At 38.5% G+C, this 22,347-nt stretch overlaps 2 protein-coding genes across 4 annotated transcripts; one reads left to right on the forward strand and one right to left on the reverse strand.

Moving 5' to 3' along the window:
* Positions 1-1,096: 1,096 nt before the first annotated feature.
* On the forward strand, positions 1,097-4,739 carry LOC111260441 (HSPB1-associated protein 1 homolog; the record flags this gene model as incomplete). 2 transcript variants are annotated; one of them, XM_022833190.1, is given in 5 exon segments in its annotated part: positions 1,097-1,294; positions 1,762-1,970; positions 2,442-2,648; positions 3,107-3,338; positions 4,255-4,739. In XM_022833190.1, coding segments are annotated over 5 exon segments (1,037 nt in total), but the record flags the coding sequence as incomplete, so codon positions are not given.
* Positions 4,740-4,902: 163 nt separating this feature from the next.
* Positions 4,903-22,347, reverse strand: beta-Man (beta-mannosidase; the record flags this gene model as incomplete). 2 transcript variants are annotated; one of them, XM_022833189.1, is given in 14 exon segments in its annotated part: positions 4,903-5,850; positions 6,263-6,587; positions 6,980-7,178; positions 7,378-7,629; positions 7,857-8,042; positions 8,517-8,697; positions 8,895-9,065; positions 9,310-9,517; positions 10,464-10,662; positions 10,837-10,962; positions 12,677-12,797; positions 12,983-13,293; positions 13,647-13,793; positions 20,514-22,347. In XM_022833189.1, coding segments are annotated over 14 exon segments (2,928 nt in total). In that variant the 3' UTR covers positions 4,903-5,694.

A 22,347-nucleotide genomic window follows, 5' to 3' on the forward strand; every position in this document is an offset into this window, starting at 1 on the left:
ATCTAATCGTTCGGTATTTAAGATAGCATAATGAACTCTAACTTTGTTCTTTTTTTGTATAGTATAGTGCACTAATATTATCTGTAACCTTTTAAAAGCCGTTTGGAAAGTAACCAATTTATTTGTCATAAAAAGCTTCTTATTATAGCTCCTGCATTATTTGCACCGTGATTCCTTCGGTGTGTAGCTCTTTCTGGTTGCTTAGCTGTGACGTTTTCCATAAACTTTTTTCTCCAGGCACAGTACCGTTCAGTCATAATTAACGCTTGCCTCATTAAATTGTAGTGTATTCCCAGATTCCCGCTCAGACATTATACGCTTTTACAACCGTTTGCTCGAAATGTCTCGCCGATTCAGTTGATTTACTCGCTAACGTGACCATCTGCGATCATCGTGGAGAATCCATTTCCCATTACAAGCTACAATTCGGTGCTAGAATTGCACCCTGGAAAAAACTCAAGCACTTCTACAGATCTCTTTTTTTGGTGCCCATTCAGATCATGCAGTACCTGTTTGTCAATTCTTTTCGCTCTTTTAATTTGATGGAGATGAGAAAATATGTATTTTCACATACATTGAAGCCGAGTGCTAACGTCCGTGCATTCTTAGATGAGTCGGCTCCCATCAAAGCTCGCGACTTTTTACTACTCACCTTCATAAGGGATCATTTATAGGACTCGACCCCTCCTCTCGACTCCTTCCCAGAATCATGTGACACAATGACTCGCGATAGTAGAACCGTCACCGGATAAAAGATTCATATGGCGGGCTATCTTCTTCGCTATAGTTCCAAACTGGAACCTATCTTTGTAATTACTGTTTATATTTTTGGTGGTTTACTACGACTTGCTTGCTAAAACCCTAGGTGACGATATCAGAGTTAACGGTTCCAGATTTCAAACTGTACAAGTGGATTTTGAATACAGAAAATGAATTAAAAAAAAAAGTGTATCAATAGGTGTACGGCGCACACAATTTATAAAACAACGTTCTCTTGAAAAAGAAATTCATATATATATATATATATATATAAATTGTAGTTAATAGTTTTACTTTAAATAGGCAATCAAGTACGAAACATAGGATCTGATTCCAGGTTATTTTAATAAACCTTCCATTGACCTCCATGAAAGATGGGTCTATTCGGCATACAACTGGATGTCGGCTGGAACAATGAAACGAAAAGATTGTCTTGACTGGTCTTTTTTCGAGAGTGGTGACAAGGATTGCACGCACACGACTATTTGGATGGGTAGCAAAGGAGCATTTACACCGTGCCATCGCGATAGCTATGGTAGGCTAAATACTAGTACGCATGTCCTATAGCAGTTCCGCTGTAGCACTAACCTTTTTTAATTGCTCTCTCTGCGAATCTGTGAATATGCTTTGCGAAAGAAGCTTATCTTATAATAAAGTCACCTTGTATTGAATAATTTAATATTTTTTCCAGATGGTGGCAAAACGCGATTCGGCCAAAGCTTTTGTTGTTCTCATTAAAAGCATGCGAAAAGTATCAATATATTTTGATTATTTAGTCCAATGAATTTCAGGAAAGCTCGATACTTGTAACAATACATCACACCTAGTTACCCGTTTTAGAAGGCAGAACGCAATCTGATTCTGTTATGTAGTAGATTTTGAGACGAAATGTAACGTAGGGCTGTGAATCGGCCCAATGGTAAGTCAACTTGAAAATCTATAAAATAAGTAGTAGTTTCTAACATTTGAATGATTGAATGAATTGTTGGTTTTTGGCTCAAGGTTTAAATCTCTCTTGCCAACTAATAGGTGCCAAAGAGTGGTTTCTGTTCCCTCCATCGGACGGTAAATATCTGTACGAAACTCGTCTCCCTTTCGAAGAATCAACGGTTTTCTCTTCAATTGACTTTAACAGAATGCCAATCAACATTGCAAAATGGCCGTTGTTTAAGAATGCCACGCCGTATCGTGTCATTGTTAAACCCGGAGAGGTAAGCATTTAGACAGGACCATCTTAGTGCACTACTTTGTCCTGTTATCTGCATGTCATTAGCTCAGATATAAATGTGTCTAGCTCCTGATAAGTGTATACGTATTTCTGGGTTATTTTAAACCGCCTAAACATAACGTTGAATATTTCTGACAAAAACGTTTTCATTAACACTTTGTGCAGATTATAACATTCCCTTCGCTCGGCATCTATTAGAGCTCTCGAGATTAAGTAAGTTCAGCATTAAGCCTTTTGTTTTATGCCGTAAAGTATAAGGGTGCGCGTAAAAACACAATCTATCTCTACCGTTATGCTAACTATGCGAGCGTTAAATTACTCTCTATTGCTATAATATATTTGAAACTAAGTAAATTCAAGTTGGAGCAAATTTCTAATTAGCTGCTATCAGTTGCATCTACCGGTGACACCTAATTTTACTGGAAGCTCCCACTATCGGGTCGGACAATTTCAGGTGCTGCTTATCCCAAAGCACTGGTGGCACTTTGTCCGATGTGTAGATGACGGCAATATAAACGTCAATCGATGGTTCGACTTAGATTCAGATGCAGCCGATAAAATAGATGAGGCAATAGCATCCCTTTTAGTCGATCGTATTCATGACTTGGTTGAAGGGAAGTTGCCAGCGTTTAACGGCGTTCGACCGGTACGCAGTGTCAAGGTAAACAAGATAATTTATTTTTCCATTCCGAAAAATGATTGTTTGGTAAAAATTATGTATTTCATATTTTTCAACGCTGCTGTTTTAAGACGCGTAACGTAAGGGTAGCATTACCTAAGAGGAGCTTTTTACAAAGAATTATTATACAAGGAAAGAGTTTAGCTTATTAGCTTCTTCACGCACAGCAATGTGCAAGTAAGTTCGAAGGCCAACCGCCATTGAGGTCCCGATTTTACGTATGTAGCTATAAGACAATAAAACGAAAGGCACGAGCACATGAGGCGGACGCATGACATTATGCAATACTTTTATTATACCAAGTTTGAAGACTGCTTTTCGTGAAGCGATGCTTATCCGTATATATAAACGTAGCTGTTGGGTTCTACATACATCATATCACTGTATCTTCGTTACAGAAGCGTAAAACGGATGTTAATTGTTTCTGCTATCCTTTACAGGTCATTTTTGAGGCTATTAAAAGGTCTCTTGAGAAGATGAATTGCGATTCGGACACAGCCGAGCATAGTTGCACTCAGCCGTCCGAAGAGCCTATACGGCACGACTCGTCAGATGAAGCCGATTCCACACCGTCAATTAGCGAACCAAACGATGAAGAGATTGTTAGAAGGTACCTAATATCTCCAGTCGAGCGCTGCTCGTTAGAAGAGTTCATCAAGGCTACACCCAAACGTAAGTCGCACTACAAGTTTATAGATTTTATAGATATATTTCTATTTCTATTCTAATTTATATAGGTTTGTCTCACAGCTTGAGTTCGGCTATAGGCCGACGTTTAATACAGACAATGAATGATGGATTTTATTGTCATAAACAGGTAGCACGGACATGTGTTATATTAGAATATTTTGCCTGTCGGTCAACAGGAAGTACTGGTTATAAGCGAACCGTTTCGCTGCGAATATTAGGCCCTACTCTCCATTGTCGAGTGGCACAGGTGTAAGTAATATAAGGAATTCCAGGAAAAAAAGGCCTAGGTTTTGTCGGGCTGGAAGTGGGAAAAATGATTGAATAAATAAAGGATTCAGCTGGCTCTCTTCGTGATAGGGCCACTAGCGGAATTGAAATAAATGTTGACCATTGTTTGGAAAATCCGGCTTCCTTGTGGTATCGGCGCTAACGGCATATACTGAAGTACATGAAGGTCCTTTAAAATAGCTTATTAGTTGCATCGTATATGGCTAGCCACCGAGTACCACCAGTTAGAAATTGTACAATAAATTTGCTTCTTTTGAAGTAAGCAAAGCCGTTCTATACGGTTGTCGTAATACTGCATTGTCGAACAATATTATCATTATTTCCGTCTTTTCCTGTAAGTTTGAACGTATTATTTTTCTTTTTATATCTTTAACCTATACGTTTATTTTCATACTTTTGACTTCACCTAAGAAAGTGCGCTCTAATTTGCGTATTCAGCTGTATCACATCGTTCTACGACGAAAGGGTATCTCTCAAAAACGAAATAATGACTAATTTTAATTTTTGCTGGTTTTCGGTGTGCTTGTTGCTACGCTCTTACGCTGTATTCAAACATAAATCACCGTAATAGTACATGTTCGCTTCATTTGTGCTATGATTATGTTTTCAGATGAATCCACTTCTAAAACGCGAGTGGATTTTTCAACGAATGACATCTTCAGAGCCGTACTTGACTCAGAGGTTCTAGCCCTAATAAGAAAAAAGCTCAGCGATAGATATTGTCGACAGAACAAACAGTTTGAAGATAGACCAAAAGGGTCAAACATGAAGATACAAATGTATTCGAGGGACCCCTTATAAAATGTTGCCATTGTGAATAGTACATGATAACAATTACAATAATAATAATTCTTGCAAATGTATAAATACCAAATGGCTGCTTGTGTATGGTTTGTCAGGATTATACTTTTGTGCAATGGCTGGTCAAGGGCAGATGAAGGTTCAAACTCAATATAGAGACACGAGGGCTGCATCTAACTGGCCCGCGGCCCTATCAATATAGTAAGTTTTGTTCGTCATGGTACGAAATATATTTGTATAGCCTTCGCAAGCATATAAGAAGTTAAATAAACAATAGTATGTTGTAGACAATCATTTGTTGTCATACTTATTTAGAGAATAATTTGTATAGTTGATCTTGAAGCCCTAGGTGAAGAATTTAGAAGCTTTGTAGATAGTTACTTTGTACAATTGTAGGCAAAGTATTATAATCACATGTATACATTTTGGCCTTACTAGTTGTTAACTAGGCCATAAGTAAAATTAAGCGGAGGTATTTATTTCCTATTTAAGTTATATTTACCCGCGTGCACTATAGGTTACTGTGTACATTTTATGAATGAGTGAATTTATGAAATAGTTCTAATCATATTATTAATCCCTATCAATTTTAGGTTGTAAAAGAACACTATAGAAACGTACATAATATTAACGCTAGAATGGCTATTATCAAAAGTTAAAGTTTCAAAATTCAAAAGAATTTCACATCCATTTTCCTTTAGTGTATGGCTATATTTTTCACTAAGGTCTTCTTCTCGTTTTCCTTTTTAGAGACGCCTTTCATCCTATTGCTATTGTGACGGTCGGGTGCATCCGCATCAGAAGGCATGCCCTTGTTTCTTTTGAACGATTCAAATTTATTCATTTTCGGACGTTTCATTCGTTGTTTGAGTTCATAGTATAAAGTTATTGTACTGAATTAATAAATAGCGTGCACAAATAAATTCTACATTCAAGATGTACTCATGTACTTCAGTAGCGCTTCAGCCGAAAATTGTTAGCAACAAGCAATTAATTTGAACGGCGCATGACTTCGCCACGAAAGGGGTGTACTTCACACCAACGTAAGTATATCTATTATCTATATCTTAATATTGTCTAACAACCCCACATATATTACATCTTCTCTATTTGTCTTACATTTATAAAGTTTACTATTATATATAAATAAGTTTGTATGTATATATACTTTGATAAAACCTATACAGATTTATCACGGATTGAGACTATGAGTAAAAAGCTCGTTTGGTTATTTCGAGCAAAGGTTATTTCAGGCTTCGGCTTTAGGCAGATCTACAGCATGACTATATTGGACAACGAAGATCTTCTTGGCAAGTTGGGCAGCCGTCACGTTAGAACTGACGGTGATGAAGCTTACTGTCTTCTTAGGTTCATAAAGGAAGAAGCCATTGTCACTAAAGTGGCCCTGGAACGTTCGTAAAATTCATCCTTGTTAACTGACTTTGATAAGTTAGTTCAGTTTTCTATAATTAACACAAACCACAGCCCCTCACAGTTACCATAATTAAAAGTTTTAAGATTTTTCAGACTGGCCATTTTGAATTGCTATTGATCTATTAGCGTAATGTAGCGATATATAGCAATGCAAAAGACAAATAACGAATTACTCACTTATACTTATGCATACTTGGGAAAGGATATACCAAACTCTAAAGTTGCTAAGAAATATGAGGATATATGTGTGCCTTGCTGTACATAATATTAGTTATGCCACATGAGATCGCAAATTAGTATATATTTCTTATGTTTACAAATTAATATTTCATTGCACAAAGAATTCAACGAATAACTTCTAATAGGTAGAAGAAATAATTTACCTTAACGTCTCCGGCTTCAAGCCACGTAAATGGCGCTGGTGCATTGCCTCGGACTTCAACACTGAATTCGTATCGACCATCGTCAGTCCTGTTTGGCCCTAGCACCTTGTTGATTCGAACGTCAGCGTCGACAATCGAAGTAATCTTTTTTGGCACTTCAAGGATCAGCCAGTTATCCGATAAGAGCTCATCTTTTGAATCTCTCATCAACACGATAAGGAAACATGTTACAAATGTACATGGCTCATTAAAGAGATCATCAACTTTTATCGAAACCGCTTCCATCGAACAGTCCGAGCAGAGATCTTTTTTGAGTGACAAGGACCTGAAATAGGGACGACAGTTTTTGTGATGTAAACAATTTGCTGTTCTGCGGCAGATATAGTAGTTATCGGTAGTGACGCCCACCAGTACAATATAATATTTCGTTAATCGTATCAAGCAGGAATTTCGATTTAGCTACGATCGGAAGGGACATGTGAATAATAGAGATAGACATATTTAAATACGGGTATGGAATAAGAACGCAATATAAAAGTATATAATGGAACTCTTGGCAGCAAACACGCGTGGTATTTTAGGAAGCTCTAAATAATAAATCTATAAAATATAAAGTACGCGGAAGGGAAGAAGATTCAGCAAGTTCAACTAACGAGTTTTTTCTTTACCCTAGGGAACTTCCTTCCAACTAACCTAGGTGTGTTATTTTGTTCTTACCTGACAGGTACGAATGAGTCGAAGCTGTACAGCACTAGCGTGATATTAACTGGAATCGGAGTTTCAAACTCACTGATTATCCAGACACTGATATCATTTCTATACGGCCATAGTGAGTGTTCGTGATGCGCCGTAATCAGAAGCGAGGAGAAGAAGTTCTTGGCATAGTTGTGCAACATCTTCCAGGTGCCATCGTACTCTGCACGTTTGTTTAGGATTCAGAAAGTAATACATGATTCATGATTTTATTTTGGTTTACAATGAGGTTTTAGCCTATTGAACTGAACACACATTGTGCTATCTGTGCGCAGTTAGTAAACGAAGAAAATTATATTTCTTGCTAAAATATGGGAATTAAAATCGAGCTAATCACATATCGCTTCTCTTTTGAAACCTACCTATTGAAGCCCATGTCGGTGCTTGCCAGATGTCATTCAGTTGCCAATAGAGGGCGCCCATGTTGTGTCCCTCTCCGCTGCTGCTGTCGATCTGACTTCGGTCGCGACGGAACTTTTCGACCGCCGTTTTGACTGAGACGGCCTGATGGATTTGTGTCAGGTAGCAAAAGATACGAAACTGTTCTTGAGGGCCGAGACTGACTTTGGGCCCATTGAACTTGGTGTAGACCTTTCTCTCGATATTCGCGTTACCTGGAATGACAAGAACTGTGGAAATCGATCGAAACGTAAGACGGGACGGAGCGAAAGCGGAAAAGCGAAGGGAAGGCACTCAGAGGGTTGTTTTTGACACGGCTCGAATGACTTAAAGACGCATATTGCCAGGATATGTGCAATTCAGGGTGCCTGTGAATGGAGAGAGATTTTGGGTAGTGAACAGCCAAGGGGGCACTTTAAAGGATTAAGGCGGGCGAACTTACCAACCGAACTATGCTGCCGGTGATTGGCCAGTTCAGATAGAGGAAATACAAGGTCGTTAAGGTTGTCCGTTGCCTGTGACCAGGTACGTAGGGATGGGAAGCTTTGGAAACCAAACTCGGACACGAATCTCGAAGTCGGAAAATTATTTGGCTTCCAGCTGTCCATCAAGTAGTTGTAGAAGTGGACTGAAACATAACAATATCGATTAGTAGTGTCAGTTAGAAGAAGAGAAACGAAGAGGCAATACAGTAATTTTGTTTATATTTTGTTGTTACATTTTAGTGTACATATTAGTACAGTTGACAAAAAATTATGTAATTCCATGATGGGGAATTCGTCAATTTTTAACATTGTTATTTCTAACAACATTTAAACACATTTAAAAACAACATTTATAACACGTATATAATACGTACAATAAAAAAATGCGTACTAAAAGCTAACATAAACAAACACAGCTACATTCAAATGGTTAAATTTTTATAAGTTTGCCATAGGATTAATATTTTTTTAAAAACTTTTTACTTTTTTAAACATTTTTTAAAAACTGTTTTACTGGAATAGTGCACCACTAGTGATCGACAACCAATTCAGTGATAAAGGACCACAGAAAAGTAGCATATTGTAAAAACGGCGAAAAGTCTTTTATGGCGCGGTACCATCGCCATAGAGGTTGCTTCCTGGAGAGCTCGAGAGGTAATCCTCCTTTTCGCTTTGCAGTCCATTCGTAGGACTAGAAACGAGATAGCTCCTGAATGGATCTGTTTCCTCGACGATGGGTTTAATTGTATGGACGTAAAGCGTACGGTAGTCATCCTTGTAGCGTGTGAGGTGAAACATCTGTCATAACATTGACAGGTGTGGATAATTAGTGCAGAATTCTCATGCTAGCCGCATTCAACTATTACATAAACAGTCCATAAATCTGATTCATATTTTGCATACATACAAAAATGTATATGATCTTCTTCCCCGTTTACTTTTAAATACTTGTGCTGCAACAATTGGCCGAAGCACATCTTGCGCGTTAGTCTTACCGTTTGAGGCCACCAAAAGCTGGCAATGGCCATTTCATTTTCGTTATTGCCAGCCCACAGAGCCAGAGAAGGATGGTGTTGTAGGCGACGTATGTTTTGGCGGACCTCCTCCGAGACGGAATCCAGAAATTCCTTGTTCGATGGGTACAGCGCGCACGCAAACATGAGATCCTGTTAAATAGAATAATCACGTCGTGAATCAATCGACATCATGAGATCTGCTACAGGGGCAGCTCAGCGGTCGAACTGTATTTGATTGAATAGTTACTTTGTAGAACTTTTGAAAAGGCTGCTCAAAGCGTACAAAGCTAGTAAAAGAGTGGCTAACTAATGGCCGTATATAACTTTCTTGTAAACGATATGATGTCAGATTAGGTATCATACTAATTTCATGCGAGGTGCTATATCTCGGTACCTGCCAGATCAATATTCCGTACTCGTCAGCGGCCTCGTAGACTTCGTCCAGTTCGTAGATGCCCCCGCCCCATATACGTAACATATTCATGTTGGCTTCCTTCGACGAAAGCATCAATGAGCGAATTTTTGCTGACGTTACACGTTCGAGTAGTACGTCTAATGGAATCAGGTTTGAGCCTTTTGCATAAATTGGCCATCCGTTCACTCTGCGAAACAAACATAGGTTAACAAAAAGTTTAAAAAACAAGATTGAACACAGCTCTGCGAAAAGTAGCTTCACAACCAAGGCCAGAGAAATTGATTATGTTGGTTAACAGTGACTCAAATGTAAAATAGTACGCAAGTAACAGTTGCCTAAATTTATGTTATGATTTTATAATGATAACGTCACAGTCCGGATTAATTGCTAAAGCAGCTAAAAAATTCTACTATTAAACTTAGCTCAGATCTTAATTGCTTGGAAAGGTCAAGCATTCTAGGATAACGTTTCAAGTATGTATGTTTGTCTCGTAGAGACCTCAATTGTAGTTGTAAGACATTATATTATCTGGAGTGTATTTAACGGAGTAAAAACAATAATACATAGGCAAGCCATGTCTACAAATCGATCATAGCATTTACAAGAAGACGAATTATTAATCGTATTATTTTGGTATAATTTACAGTTTCTGATTATCGCTCTTTGCATCTGAATAAATGTCAGTCTACTACCTTTTTTAACAACTGTAGAAAAATTTCGTTCAAAAGATTAATCTTCTATAGCTATATCTTAGATATAACGACCATCTCATAAGTAACTTCTCTAACAGCTTTCCTTACTATATAAACAATGCAATACGGTAAAATTGACGATTCTCATCAATTCTTGGCCTACAACTATATAATATAACTATATAATATGCCTGTTTTTTGTACTTCAACCTTTTCGAATTAATCAGATATGTCGTCTAAAGTATGTTGATGGTGAAACTACTTTAATACGGACATATTTCACGAGTTAAGCTATATAGCTTCTAGAAACCTCTTTGAAAATGGGATCGTTAAAAATACATTAAATCACATAACCAACGTTGTAAGTAACTGAGTAAAAATAGAGTAGATTTTAGTTCCGAAACGACGAGTATGTTACTTACCTTTCCAAGATAAACTTACTTAAAAAAGAAGTTCAAGCCAATAATTCCCGGCATGGTGTTCTGCACAAGTTCAATAGTTCGGAACCCGATTCTAACGTTCTTCGAAGATCCTTCGACGTCGACATGTAGCTGATAGAGAACTTGATCGCCATATCCGTTAGGCCACCAACGATGAACCTTCCTTTCGTCGACGGCAATGTTCGATATAGTTACCCTGCCTAAGTTCAGTACATAGGCTTATGTGCAATTGATAGCTTCAGCATAACATTCTAAATAAATACACAGATGCATAACTAATTGAGAATTTACTGCTCGGGTTATCTGCATTAAAGTCGAGTATATCGAACTGTAAAGAAAAACTGCCATGCAATTTGTCCTATAGGGAATCATACCATCTTCGACAGGCATGTTTCTGTTGAAGATTTGTCCGACTGTTTCCAGGTCGACCTTTACGCTAACCTGTGGTGGAACCTGATTGCCTTCCACATATATAACTAACGTCACATTCCATTGGTCACCTATAAGGTATATGCAAGAATTTGCACAGAAATCACAATATAAATGAAGATAATATAATACCAGATTAATATGTACTTCTACATGAAGCTGCGAACAGTCACTTCATATCGAATGTGTGCTTAACAATTCATCTCAGGTACGTCCTACAAAAGCTATTGACGGTTACATTGCAAAATTATCTTATTAGAATTATTGTATACCAACATGTTTAAAAATATCTTCTGATGGCACATCGACACACAAAAGATAGAACTGAATTTAGTGTTCATGCCAAAATGATTTCAAAGGCATTTAATATCTTTTGCTGACGGGTGGGTGGGAATTGTACTTGTCTGCCCACTTTCTATAGAAACGAATTTGAGAGCGAGGTAGCAAATAGCACAAAGCTACAGTCAAAATTTACCACCAGCCGGAATTCTGACAAAGCCCCATACGATTCTTCAGCTTCCTGCCCACTCACTCACGTTAGGCACAGGGGGTGCAGTAACGTAATACTGAGACAACAGGCGCGAACGCTACCGTAATAACACTAGTCCGGTATTTTAGACTGAATTCGCCATACAACATTGAACTGATAGAACCATTGACTAGAAAACGAAAGCTATCATGATTCATTGATTGCAGTAATAATGTGGATCGAAAGTTAGCCATATAATGACATCGCCATTTCCGTTACGTTTCCTCTGTTTACAATAATTTGGTTCCCGATCTCGTGCTATGACCTGTGCTAACTACAGTTAAATTGAATTTTTAGCGTGCATTTCAGGCTCATTTATTAACCTTCGTGACCTGAGATAATGATGCGTTTTAGGCGTTCAACACTGTCGTGTACTATAGTAAATTAAATTGCTTTCTGATGAATGATGAGATTGACTGACTAGATTTCATAAAAAAAAAGAAACAAAATCGACGACCCCGGTTTGCATGCGTCTTGTTGCGTAGACTTGACCTATATGGTTTCCACTTCTAGTAACTAGTTAAGAGAATGCATGCTTGGATGAAGCCATTAGGAAAAATTGTTTTCAGTGGCGATATCTTATGGGTTGAGGAACTAATAGAGTACATTGTGATGTTACTCTACGCTACGCACATAGTAAAATTTTGCGGAACTCTAATTGCTTGTCACGGAGATAGACGTTGTTGCCCTCCAATCTTGTGCCACCTCAAAAATGGCCATCTGTTAATCAAATAATGGATGCCACTAAGAATCAAACAGACATAACACCTTAACCATTCGTATATACATACTTGGCGCATTCATATAATAAACAACAACTCTAACAGATTATACTTTTTTTTAATAGTTAACTTGCTTATTTTGAGGAACTTATAATTGTCACTAGGTGATTGAATCCGACCATTCGCGAATGTGAATGTCCATTAAAGAAAACACATTTATCGTTTACGATCACCTTGAGTTGGGTCTGCTCCATAAAACAAGGTGCAAATAAATATAGTAGCAATAATGATAATACTAGTGCAATCAGACGTGCGCAAATTTACTCATGATACATTGCAGTAGTTGACTTACCATGGAAATGGGCCTGGATCTTGGAAATGGAGCTACGCTGCTTGAAGCTTTCGATATTCACGATTTTGAAGTTGACCAGTTATGCTACGGGCCTTAATGTACTACATGTCTAAACGTAATAGCGTATCATCTCAGAAATAGCTCCTAGACGTTTTGCTGATGCTGTATGCAATTCAACAAACCATTTTCTTGTGTTCCGATGACGACATCTCGCAGTAGAATTTTGTCATAGTATTCCAATTCGACGCTCTTCCAGATACCCGACGAGGGAAAAGCTGGTCCCCAGTCCCAGCTGAACGAGCTCTATTGGGCAGAGTATGACGGTCAGCTATTAGCAGAACTACATAAACTAGTACATGATCAATCTTGTTAAAACCAATGGCTCTGAGCCAAAATATGCGACTCTCGTATGTTTTTCGAAAAGAAAATGAACCTATCCTTAAATTAACAGCATGCAAATAGCCCAAAAGCAATCGTAGGTAATATACCTGCATCTTGCGAATGAAGTTGGCGTGCTCTTCGCCATTTTGGGATGCCGGATGTGAAGTGGGATAGACTGTGTAATTGTTTTGGTAGAACTCGCTGAATTTCATCAACGAGTAGAAAATCGGTGATTGAATGGCGACGGTCAGATTGTTGTTATCACCTTCGTTGAGCACGCCTCGCACGTCGACCACGTACCTTAAGAACATGTTATCGGTTGTGAGAATTTTACGTCCATTCAGAGATATGTTGGCTGCAGTATCGATGCCGTGAAAGACCAGATTCAAATTAGGCGAGGCCAAGACAGCCACAGGGACTGTAAAAAGCATCACATTTTCGTACAGCGTTCCAGCAAATTAATAAAGTTGTGCCGTCTAACGTTGCGATCAAATTCGTGTAATTTTTGTGAATGTCTAATTCGATATGTGCTGAAGGGGGCCAGCATGAACCAGTCGTATTATCTGTGTCATAAAAGCCAAAGTGAAGTGGCGTTGCTGGCAATACCCTATGTATCACATTTACACGCTAAGCCTTCGATATATCGACTGACCAAGGATAGTGAAAGACGAGAGCTCCCCTTTAAACTTACTTGTTAATGGGCGAGATACTCCAGGCAATATTATTTAATATAAATGAGCATGCATATAGTAAATAAAAGTACGTTTTCACCTGTAAATTTAGAGGTCCACGTCCAATCATCGTAGCACACCCATCTCTGAAGCATGTCATTGAAACGATAGTATGGTTCCGATATTATTCCGGCTCTGTGCAGGTCGCTATAGATACCACCAGGAACTCGTGCTGAAATCGAAATTGCTGAAAATCAAATAGTTCGTTTACCTTTAGCAACAAGAATTTGATGTCCAGTTTCAGTAGGCACAGCGACTCAGAATGACCGAGCGCCCTGGAAAATGCGTTGAACAGGTACTTGATTGAGAAGAGTAATATTCCATGTGATAGCGTAGGCATACGAAGCTGCTTTGCTCAGTCCGGATCTACTTTTTCTCTAAAATATCACTATGTATTTATGGAGCAATTAAACCTCGAATGAAGAGAAACCGAAGTTTATGTACAATTTCTCCCCGAATACGAACGAAAATCGCGCTGCACAGATCCATAGTTTGTTCTGTACGGCGATTATGTCACGCCATATAGTTATTTGTGAAAGATTTGTGTGGAGGTTTCACCCAAAGGGTGTCGGATAAAGTAAAACTAAATAAAACATATCTATTATAAAAAAAACTTCATGAAACCGCACTTGAAATTACATAATAGATCGAGACAGGCTACCCAATTTTGCGATTTTTTTTATTTTTCTTAAAAAATTACAGGCTAAGCTTCTTTCAAAGTCGCTGTCTCATAATTAAATTCATCTAAATCCGAAAGTAAGGTGGCGTATTTTGAACCAAAAGATAAACCGGTCATTATCTCTATCTCAAACATAATATATTGCATTTATTCTCTACTACACAGAAAGAGAGGAAGATGTTTCTGGAGCGGAGATACATTTTATCCACTGTCACGAAACGGTTCACGTTGCAGTTAACGTCTTTTTTGTTTTGATGGGTATCTACAAACGAAGCCATGGCAACAGCGCTTTGTTTTCGCTTTCTCATTTGCTGCTCCTTGGCATTGCTTTTTACCAATTAACTGCACAACGTTCATAGAAAACAACACGTAGAAGCGTAAACGAAGTATCGTAGGTTAGAACAGCAGGGCGGGAGCCGGCCGTTTGTTCGATGAAGTGGTTAACGGCAATACCGGACGTAAAACCCGAAACAAAAAGGCTAGAGCAGATAACGTCTAAAAAATGGTGACAGTTTCTCGAACGAATGAGTAAAATGTTAGAAACTCTGTGGTGCATTATTAAATGAGGTTCTATTAAGGCAGTCTCTCTCATAGATTGCTGTTTTATTACCTTTGTCAGATAAACGGAAACTAAATTTGGAACAACTGGCGTTCCTCTCTACTAGGACCGGAGCTTAATTTAGATACAATAAACGCTAGTGTTTTTGAGCCTGTTTAACCATAGTCTGCTCGTAGTAAAATTTCCTAGTTTATTTATCGTACGCCATGCTCCCCTGCTCGTTCGTAGTGTAACTCGTCTTAGACACTCGTTTCTGACGATATTATAATGCACCATAATAACGACCGTGGGTAAAGGAAACTGTTGGAGTGTTTAATATGTTAATGTTAAGAGGAAGAGGTAATTAAAGCCAGCAATGAAACGTTTTTGTCTGGTATATAAAAACAATAGTAATTATTGATAACACTAATTGCCTCATCGAACACCTAATCGCCCCCGAAATATTTCGCCCTAAGGATGGAACCGTCTTACGCTATTTAGGTTGATTTTTGTCATTAGAGTGACTTTTACTTGGCAATCAACAGCTAGTAATTCCCATCTAACCTCGCCTTTTAGCACTTCTAGTAATAATGTAGCTTAGTTGGATACAGAGAAACTGCTCAGTAACTAAACCTGTTCTGTTAGCTATAATCTCTAACCGAACAACCGATCCAGAGAATTCAAATGTGAGGCAAAACAAATCGAACGCTCAATCAAGAACTGCACTACTACGCCTTTGTCTATGGGAAAAATACATTATACTGTTCGAACGGTGCAAGCGAATCATTATGCAAATAATAAAACGAGGACTCGATATTTGCGAAAGATTATCATTGGGAAAGCAAACGTTTAGCCGGCACCAACTGTATATATACACCAACCGCGCATACGCCTTGATCAACTTAACATACGTCTCTAATCTGGGTTTGATACAAAACGGTGTCGCCGCTGATATACAAAACATCTGTCGAACCCAATAATTTGGAATTGACTTATAAGATATACAGTCAATAGAAACGTCAAGGAACTCTACTGCCATTACTCTAGAGAAGAATTTTAAATAAAAATAAACATTTAATAGACACTTCAGTAGCATGGGACACCAGACTGGCATGTCGCATGTCGAAAACAAACGCCTGCCATGTTCATCCATAATTAAAACGTAGATTCGAAAAGACCGCGGTCCCGGAAACGGTCCTGTTATCAAGGCAGGTAGCCTTTGGGTGTCTGTTTATCTCTTGAGAATGAAACAATCGCTCATCTCAGTGTGCACTTTGATCGTATTTTTAAGCTGCATCTATGAGCCCACATGAAGCATGACACTATCAGTTGCTCTGTTATTCTTTTCTGCAATTATGCTTTTTTTATTTGTGGCAAGTCTAATAATTACTTTAATCGCCAACTGATTAGAGCAGAGATTTATGCTATGCCTGCTATTGCTGTTGATCGTCATTGATGAGCCAACGGGAGTTGACTGGGGTCGTGAGTACATCACCTCGTACTGTGGTAAAATACAACATAAACGCGTGAAGTGCTTGCAGTAATGCGAATGGTTAGTATCGCAAAGAAACGGTTTTTTTTGTGGACTTTTGTTCATCTCCTAGAAAATATTGTATACATTTTTAACATACAGATAAAACGCTGTCAAAGTCAACTGTGCAGCGATCAATTGTAGATAGGTGTACTTTTTGGTAATTTTCGCAGGGTGGTGTGGTAATTTCAATAGCCCCTGTGTCGCTTAGCTCTCGGATGGCTCCCGGCGAAGGCGCGACCGAGATAGAAATAAATTTTGCTTTTGACCAAACGCAGAAAACGAACGCCAGCTATCTGCTTTCACTGTCGCACAATAACTGAGTCTACAATCAATGAACTCCATAGCATTACCGTGGTATCCATTAGCTAGGTACCTATATGGATCTTTGATTTTTTGTTGTACTAGTTTATGATCAGACGCACAAAGCGGTAGTGAATCGATAACGAGCCTAAAACACACTATTTTTTATTAAGTAATTTTTGCAAGAATAGTCTTTGATATTGTTTCTTCACGTGCAATCAGCGACGCGATAACTCGTTAATAGCATGCAAAGGATTGTGATAGATCATATTATGATAAAACGTTTATAGTTTAGTGGTTTAAATGGAGCCATGGATGTCCACGATACGAACTTCTGCTCTACACCCACCTACAACGAAAAATTGTTATCGATGAAGGTTTCTTGAAGTCTCTTCTTATGAGTAGTTATAATAAGTGGATAATAAGTTGATAACTACCGGTGAGTATGTTAGATCGTAAGGTATTAGCAAATGAATAACTATGAGGCGATCTCAAGCTCTACCGACCCACGGAAGCAGAACTTCTATAAGTTTGATCTATATAATTTGATGTTCTAGCTTGAATAATATCTCGCTATGTGACTGAATTTATTATAAAGTAATAAACTATTATTATACACCTTTCATCACGATTAGTTATTACTGAGCTCAAACGACTACTTTTTTTGCTACAGCCATTTTTTTAAAATTTAAACCGACATTCCTGTCTCCAAGACTCTCGCATCTAAAATTGCGCGCGAAGCAGGTTTTCCTCTTCTGGATATATTATACACCTAACTTCTATACTGATAAGTTGTTATTGGCTCTTTTAGAAATTCTTGTTCGGTGGACCAGCTCTACAATACCCAAACAAACAAAATATTAGAAAATTTAAGTATAGCATTTTTTCTAAGCCCATGACAATGTTATGCCTTCTAAGAAAGACCAAAGACCTTTCTCTCCCATGTGTTTATATATATAGCGCGCACATTTTCAAGCGAACCTTTTGAAGTGCTAACACTAACCAAGCTGTCAAATGGTTCTAACCCTCTGAATGAAATCGTCCTTTGATTGGGTAAAAATAGCACTCATCTTGTTTAGAAATATCCAGTATTTACCTTACCTCGGAACAAGCCTAAGACATTTTTTTGGGTGCATCAAAAACGCACAACGGTTTCAGGGTGCATGACGTCGAAAAAGATGTGCTTTATAGCGTGTTCATACACAACGTACGCTTAAGCATTATTAAAACTTAGTGATCAATTAACACAGTCAGTTTCGTTGTACAATTTAGGATTTGCTAAATTCGATTACGAAATTAAGCCACTCTTTGTGTTACCCAGAAGGTTCACTGTGGGATATCCGCAACATAATTTAGGCGCTTGATTACAGTAAACTATAAGTTAAAATGTATTGTCCTAGTCATCGACAAGGCTAATATTGATAATCGTTATATGAAATCTTTAACTGAAAGGTTTTTAGGCACTGAGAACATCGGTAGGAAAGACCTTGTTATTCAAAGGTTAAAGTACGTTGGCGATGTTCAGCGCAATTTTAGTATTACTGTACATACGTATCGGAATCATTAACGATCAATTAATTGTTTGTGGCAGCTACGAACGGATGCGTCAGTGAATTCAATTAGGGCGACAGAGAAGTTATCTTTGTCGATTTGGAAAGATACGTTGTCTGATAGAAACATGTACTATAATAGCAGTTAGGCGAATATGTTAGAAAAAATATATATGATTTATAAAAAACTAGTTGCCGTATTATTAATGTCACTTTCAATGTCAAAGAATCACAAAGACAGAGACTTTAAAGTATAAGTTACAATAGAAATACTGGCACGATTTCATATTGATTCAAAGTCTGGCCGTTTCGAAGGAGCAGCTTTACCTTGCGCAACTTACGCAACTGCATAAGTTGAACTCACTTCATCAACGTTATTCACGTACCCAGCCCAAACGTCAATTTGCCCGATTTCAGAGGAAATGTTTAAGAAGAATTTCTGTCAGGTGTTCTTTTTCACGCAAGAGTCCAGAGAAATGCAATAAGAACCTTCTAAATACACTTTTGGTATGCTACCTCAATTCAGGGACGGTTATATCGTTAGAATAACTATCTTCACGTATTTGCTGATTGTTATTTAGTCACACACAACAAAGTTTTATTCAAATCTATGAACGTACATACAGTGACGCATTGATTCGCTTTCATTTTGTTCGAAAGGGGAGCTTCGTTTAGTCGACCCGGCAAGATCAAGGACAGGCAGTTCCAAAAATATATATATACACATATATGAATATGATTTTAAAGGCAAGCACTTATGTGGGATCCGTGTTAAACTTTATAGTTGCGGTGAAGTTCTGTGTCTATTTAAGACTGCAGGGCTCCCGTTGCCAGAACCATCGGTGTAATAGAATTCTTAATAAGCTTTTATAGCAGAAACCATTTAATATGAGAGATTAAGTCTATAAAATAACGATTGATTGCGGTGGGGTATTTGATACGTTTGCCTATTTTTCACAAAAAAAAACACACATGGCAACGAGCATGATCTACTTATGCATTATACATTGATACATCAGCCGCATAGTTTCGATCGCTGTGTCATTTTACAGTTAGCATTTTTTTTTTTGTTTTTTGGCGCTGAGTTCTGCCCCATGAGTGTTCGATGGTGATTTGCGGATCTGCCGCTTACCGTTAATTACGACACATACCCGATATACTGCACCGAATTTCGGCCGGCTTGCTACTTAGTCTTTCTTATTTTTTTTTCTCGATAACCGAATCTGTTTACATTTGAAATAGGACTTTTCTATTATCACCAATTGTATAATACGTTTGCAAATTCCAGTGATAAATAGCATGAGTCGTAAACAAGGTGGTGATGCGTTGTACAACGACGAAAGAGAATGATGATGCATATAAACAGCAGATATAGCAAAACCGAGTGACTTTGAGGAGCCGTCGATTGAACGCATGCCAGATTGGGTGCGACTTCGTGCTTACTTCCTCTGTTTTCTCAACAGGGTTCGAGTACTACTGTGTACGTACAATTAGGCACAGTGGAACAGTGACTAGTTAACCGATCAGCGTGGGATTGAGTACCGAGGGGTGGACTTCATTCCGCCGACATCATTATCTATTAATTCTCAATGTTTCTCACTCGATCAATTGAGTTTTAATTAATGTAATATATAATATAAATAATAACCTATCGATACTATCCTTATAGTACTAAAAACGGTTATCTTCACCAATAGTGGTAAATCCTAATTTTTGGACAAAACTGAGAGCAATACGGATCAGTAGGTATTTTTAAATTTCTAGCTGAGGATAATTAAAGTGTTCGAACTACCACTTTGATTGTACCCTATGTGATTGTACTTTTCTTTTTTTGGTCATTAGTAAACAAGGATACCAGTTAGGGCTTGTGATTTCAGCGCGAAAAACCGTGCATCCTTGGTTCAGCTCTACCCAGCCTTTGTACAGCCGAGAATTATCATTGGACTTTATGTAACACTACAATATATTAGGGCAATTACAGTCTAGCTTTTCACAGCGGTTAGAATGTTATTTTCATGATGTTCTAGTCGCACATGATAGGATAGCCAATTGAAAAATCGACATGTTTTTGGGCTCAAAAGTTTACTTTTAGGTATGCACAAATCTAATCGTTGAGCTATAAAAATACATCTTGCTGTCATCTATTTAATAATGAACAAGTGTAACCTTGTTTATTTACAACTTTGTTCCCCCTTACTCGTTACGGCAGGAGTTCTCAACCACTATGACGCGAATGAAAAGTGCCCAACGGGTTTGTGCATAAGCCTTTTCGTGTGTCTGTTTGTGCTTGTCCATACGAAACTCACATCTATTAGCGTTCGTTACTTTCCAGTCGTCTCCATCAAGCAAAACTGAGTGCGATTGAGCTCGGGAAAGCATCACAAGGACGTATGCAAGGATTAAAGTCATCTTTCCGTACGATGATGGCGATAAATCTGTTCGAACGCCGCTTGATGGCACATTCGTCGAACGTAACGCTGCAGCTGTTATCGCGGCTGCCCTTGTTTTGCGTATAGGTATTCTCCTTGTTCCTTTGTTTCTAGTTAGCTCCGACTCCTCTTTGTGCTTTTCGGTTGGTGAATGGCCGAACAGGGGCACTGTCGCCAACGGCAGTTGCAATGATTGCGCAATCGATTGACCTGACCCCGTCATTGGGACTCGGCGATTGTCGGTGACGGCCGCAGTAGCACACAGCTCCACTCACAATCAAGTCTCTCCTGTATGTTTCACACGCCAATCACAAATGGCCAGTCAGTCAATCAGGCAGCGTGCCGCGATCCGGGGCGCTCCGATTCCGACTAAGTGTCTGCAGCTAACACCGCCAATGCTTGTACGAAAACTACTCACTGTACTATTATAAACATCCGTATATCAGCAGCTTCATCCGCGACTTTGGGTGATACCGGCGGAAAACGTCGGCAAACTGGAGCACAATCACCGTGTCCGTGGCGTCAACGACTTGTCGAGCTTTTGATTGCAGACTGAAAGAGATTGGGACGAATGAACGGCGACGAGCCCTCAACTGGCCGTCAGCTAGCCGCCGCTTATTCAAGAAACGGGACAGCTATAAAGCGTAGGCGATCGTATTTGGCAATGATAGGACAACAACGCCGACGAGGTCGATGTGAAAGCCGTTATTGTTGTCGCTCTAATTGCACCCGCGGACGCAAGTACTCAGTTCTCCGTTAAGCTGTTACACTCCGCTAGGGAGAGGAAACGGTACGAGAAACGCGAGAGATACTTGCAATAGTAGCAAAAGAGGCAGTTCACGCGACAGGCATTTTACAATCTATGTCGGTTGTCGATAGCGGGACCAACCAATGACTACTTTTGCTTATTACTGCTCTTGCCACGACGATATATATAGATTAGCTATGTGCGGCCAAGACTGACGAGTAAGGGGATGAAAAGAAGGCTTATTGTATAGTAGAGCTGTATTACGAGAGATAACGGAAAAATACACTAAAAAAATCTTGTATAATTAATATTGTCTAGTATGAAATTGTTACGTGTTAAATCTTAAAATAGAGGTCTGTCTTTTCAAACCGGCATGACTCCTGGGCCTGCACAAAGTTAATCTGAATCTGAAATAACTAAACGTATGCTAATGTGAACTCTCACATGGAACGGAAAATACGTAAGAGGAAGTTAATGTTAATGCACAGATGCACTGGGCACCCAAGAAAGTCCGGTGTGAATGAGAGATTTATGTGAGAAGCTGTATCGCATTTCAATGTAAAGATTACTTTAATGAATTTTTTTTTAGATTTTATAAATAGATTGTAAATGTGAAGCTCATATCTTGAAACTATATATCTTTTTTAAAAATTAATCGTCACGCGCTATAGCAGCCAGCGCTATTCTGTCAAAAAGTTTCCGTAAAATCCATCTCAATAATAAAAAAAGTACATCTCAATAATGCAAAAAGTATGTTTAGCTTTGGACAAGAAGTCCGTGCTTGTCAAATAATTTTAAATTTTATATCCGCTTCCTAAGCGGATTTTTGCGGATATTTTGGATTTTTCTTGTCTGACTAATTTTTGTTCGAGGAAATACTTTACGTTTTGACATACGTTTAGACTAAAATCGTATGTTTAAAAAAATCGTCACATAATATCGTCAACTTCTTTATATTGAATA

Source organism: Varroa jacobsoni, unplaced genomic scaffold (assembly GCF_002532875.2).
Source record: "Varroa jacobsoni isolate VJ856 unplaced genomic scaffold, vjacob_1.0 scaffold_439, whole genome shotgun sequence".
In the NCBI taxonomy this organism is placed as follows: domain Eukaryota; kingdom Metazoa; phylum Arthropoda; class Arachnida; order Mesostigmata; family Varroidae; genus Varroa; species Varroa jacobsoni.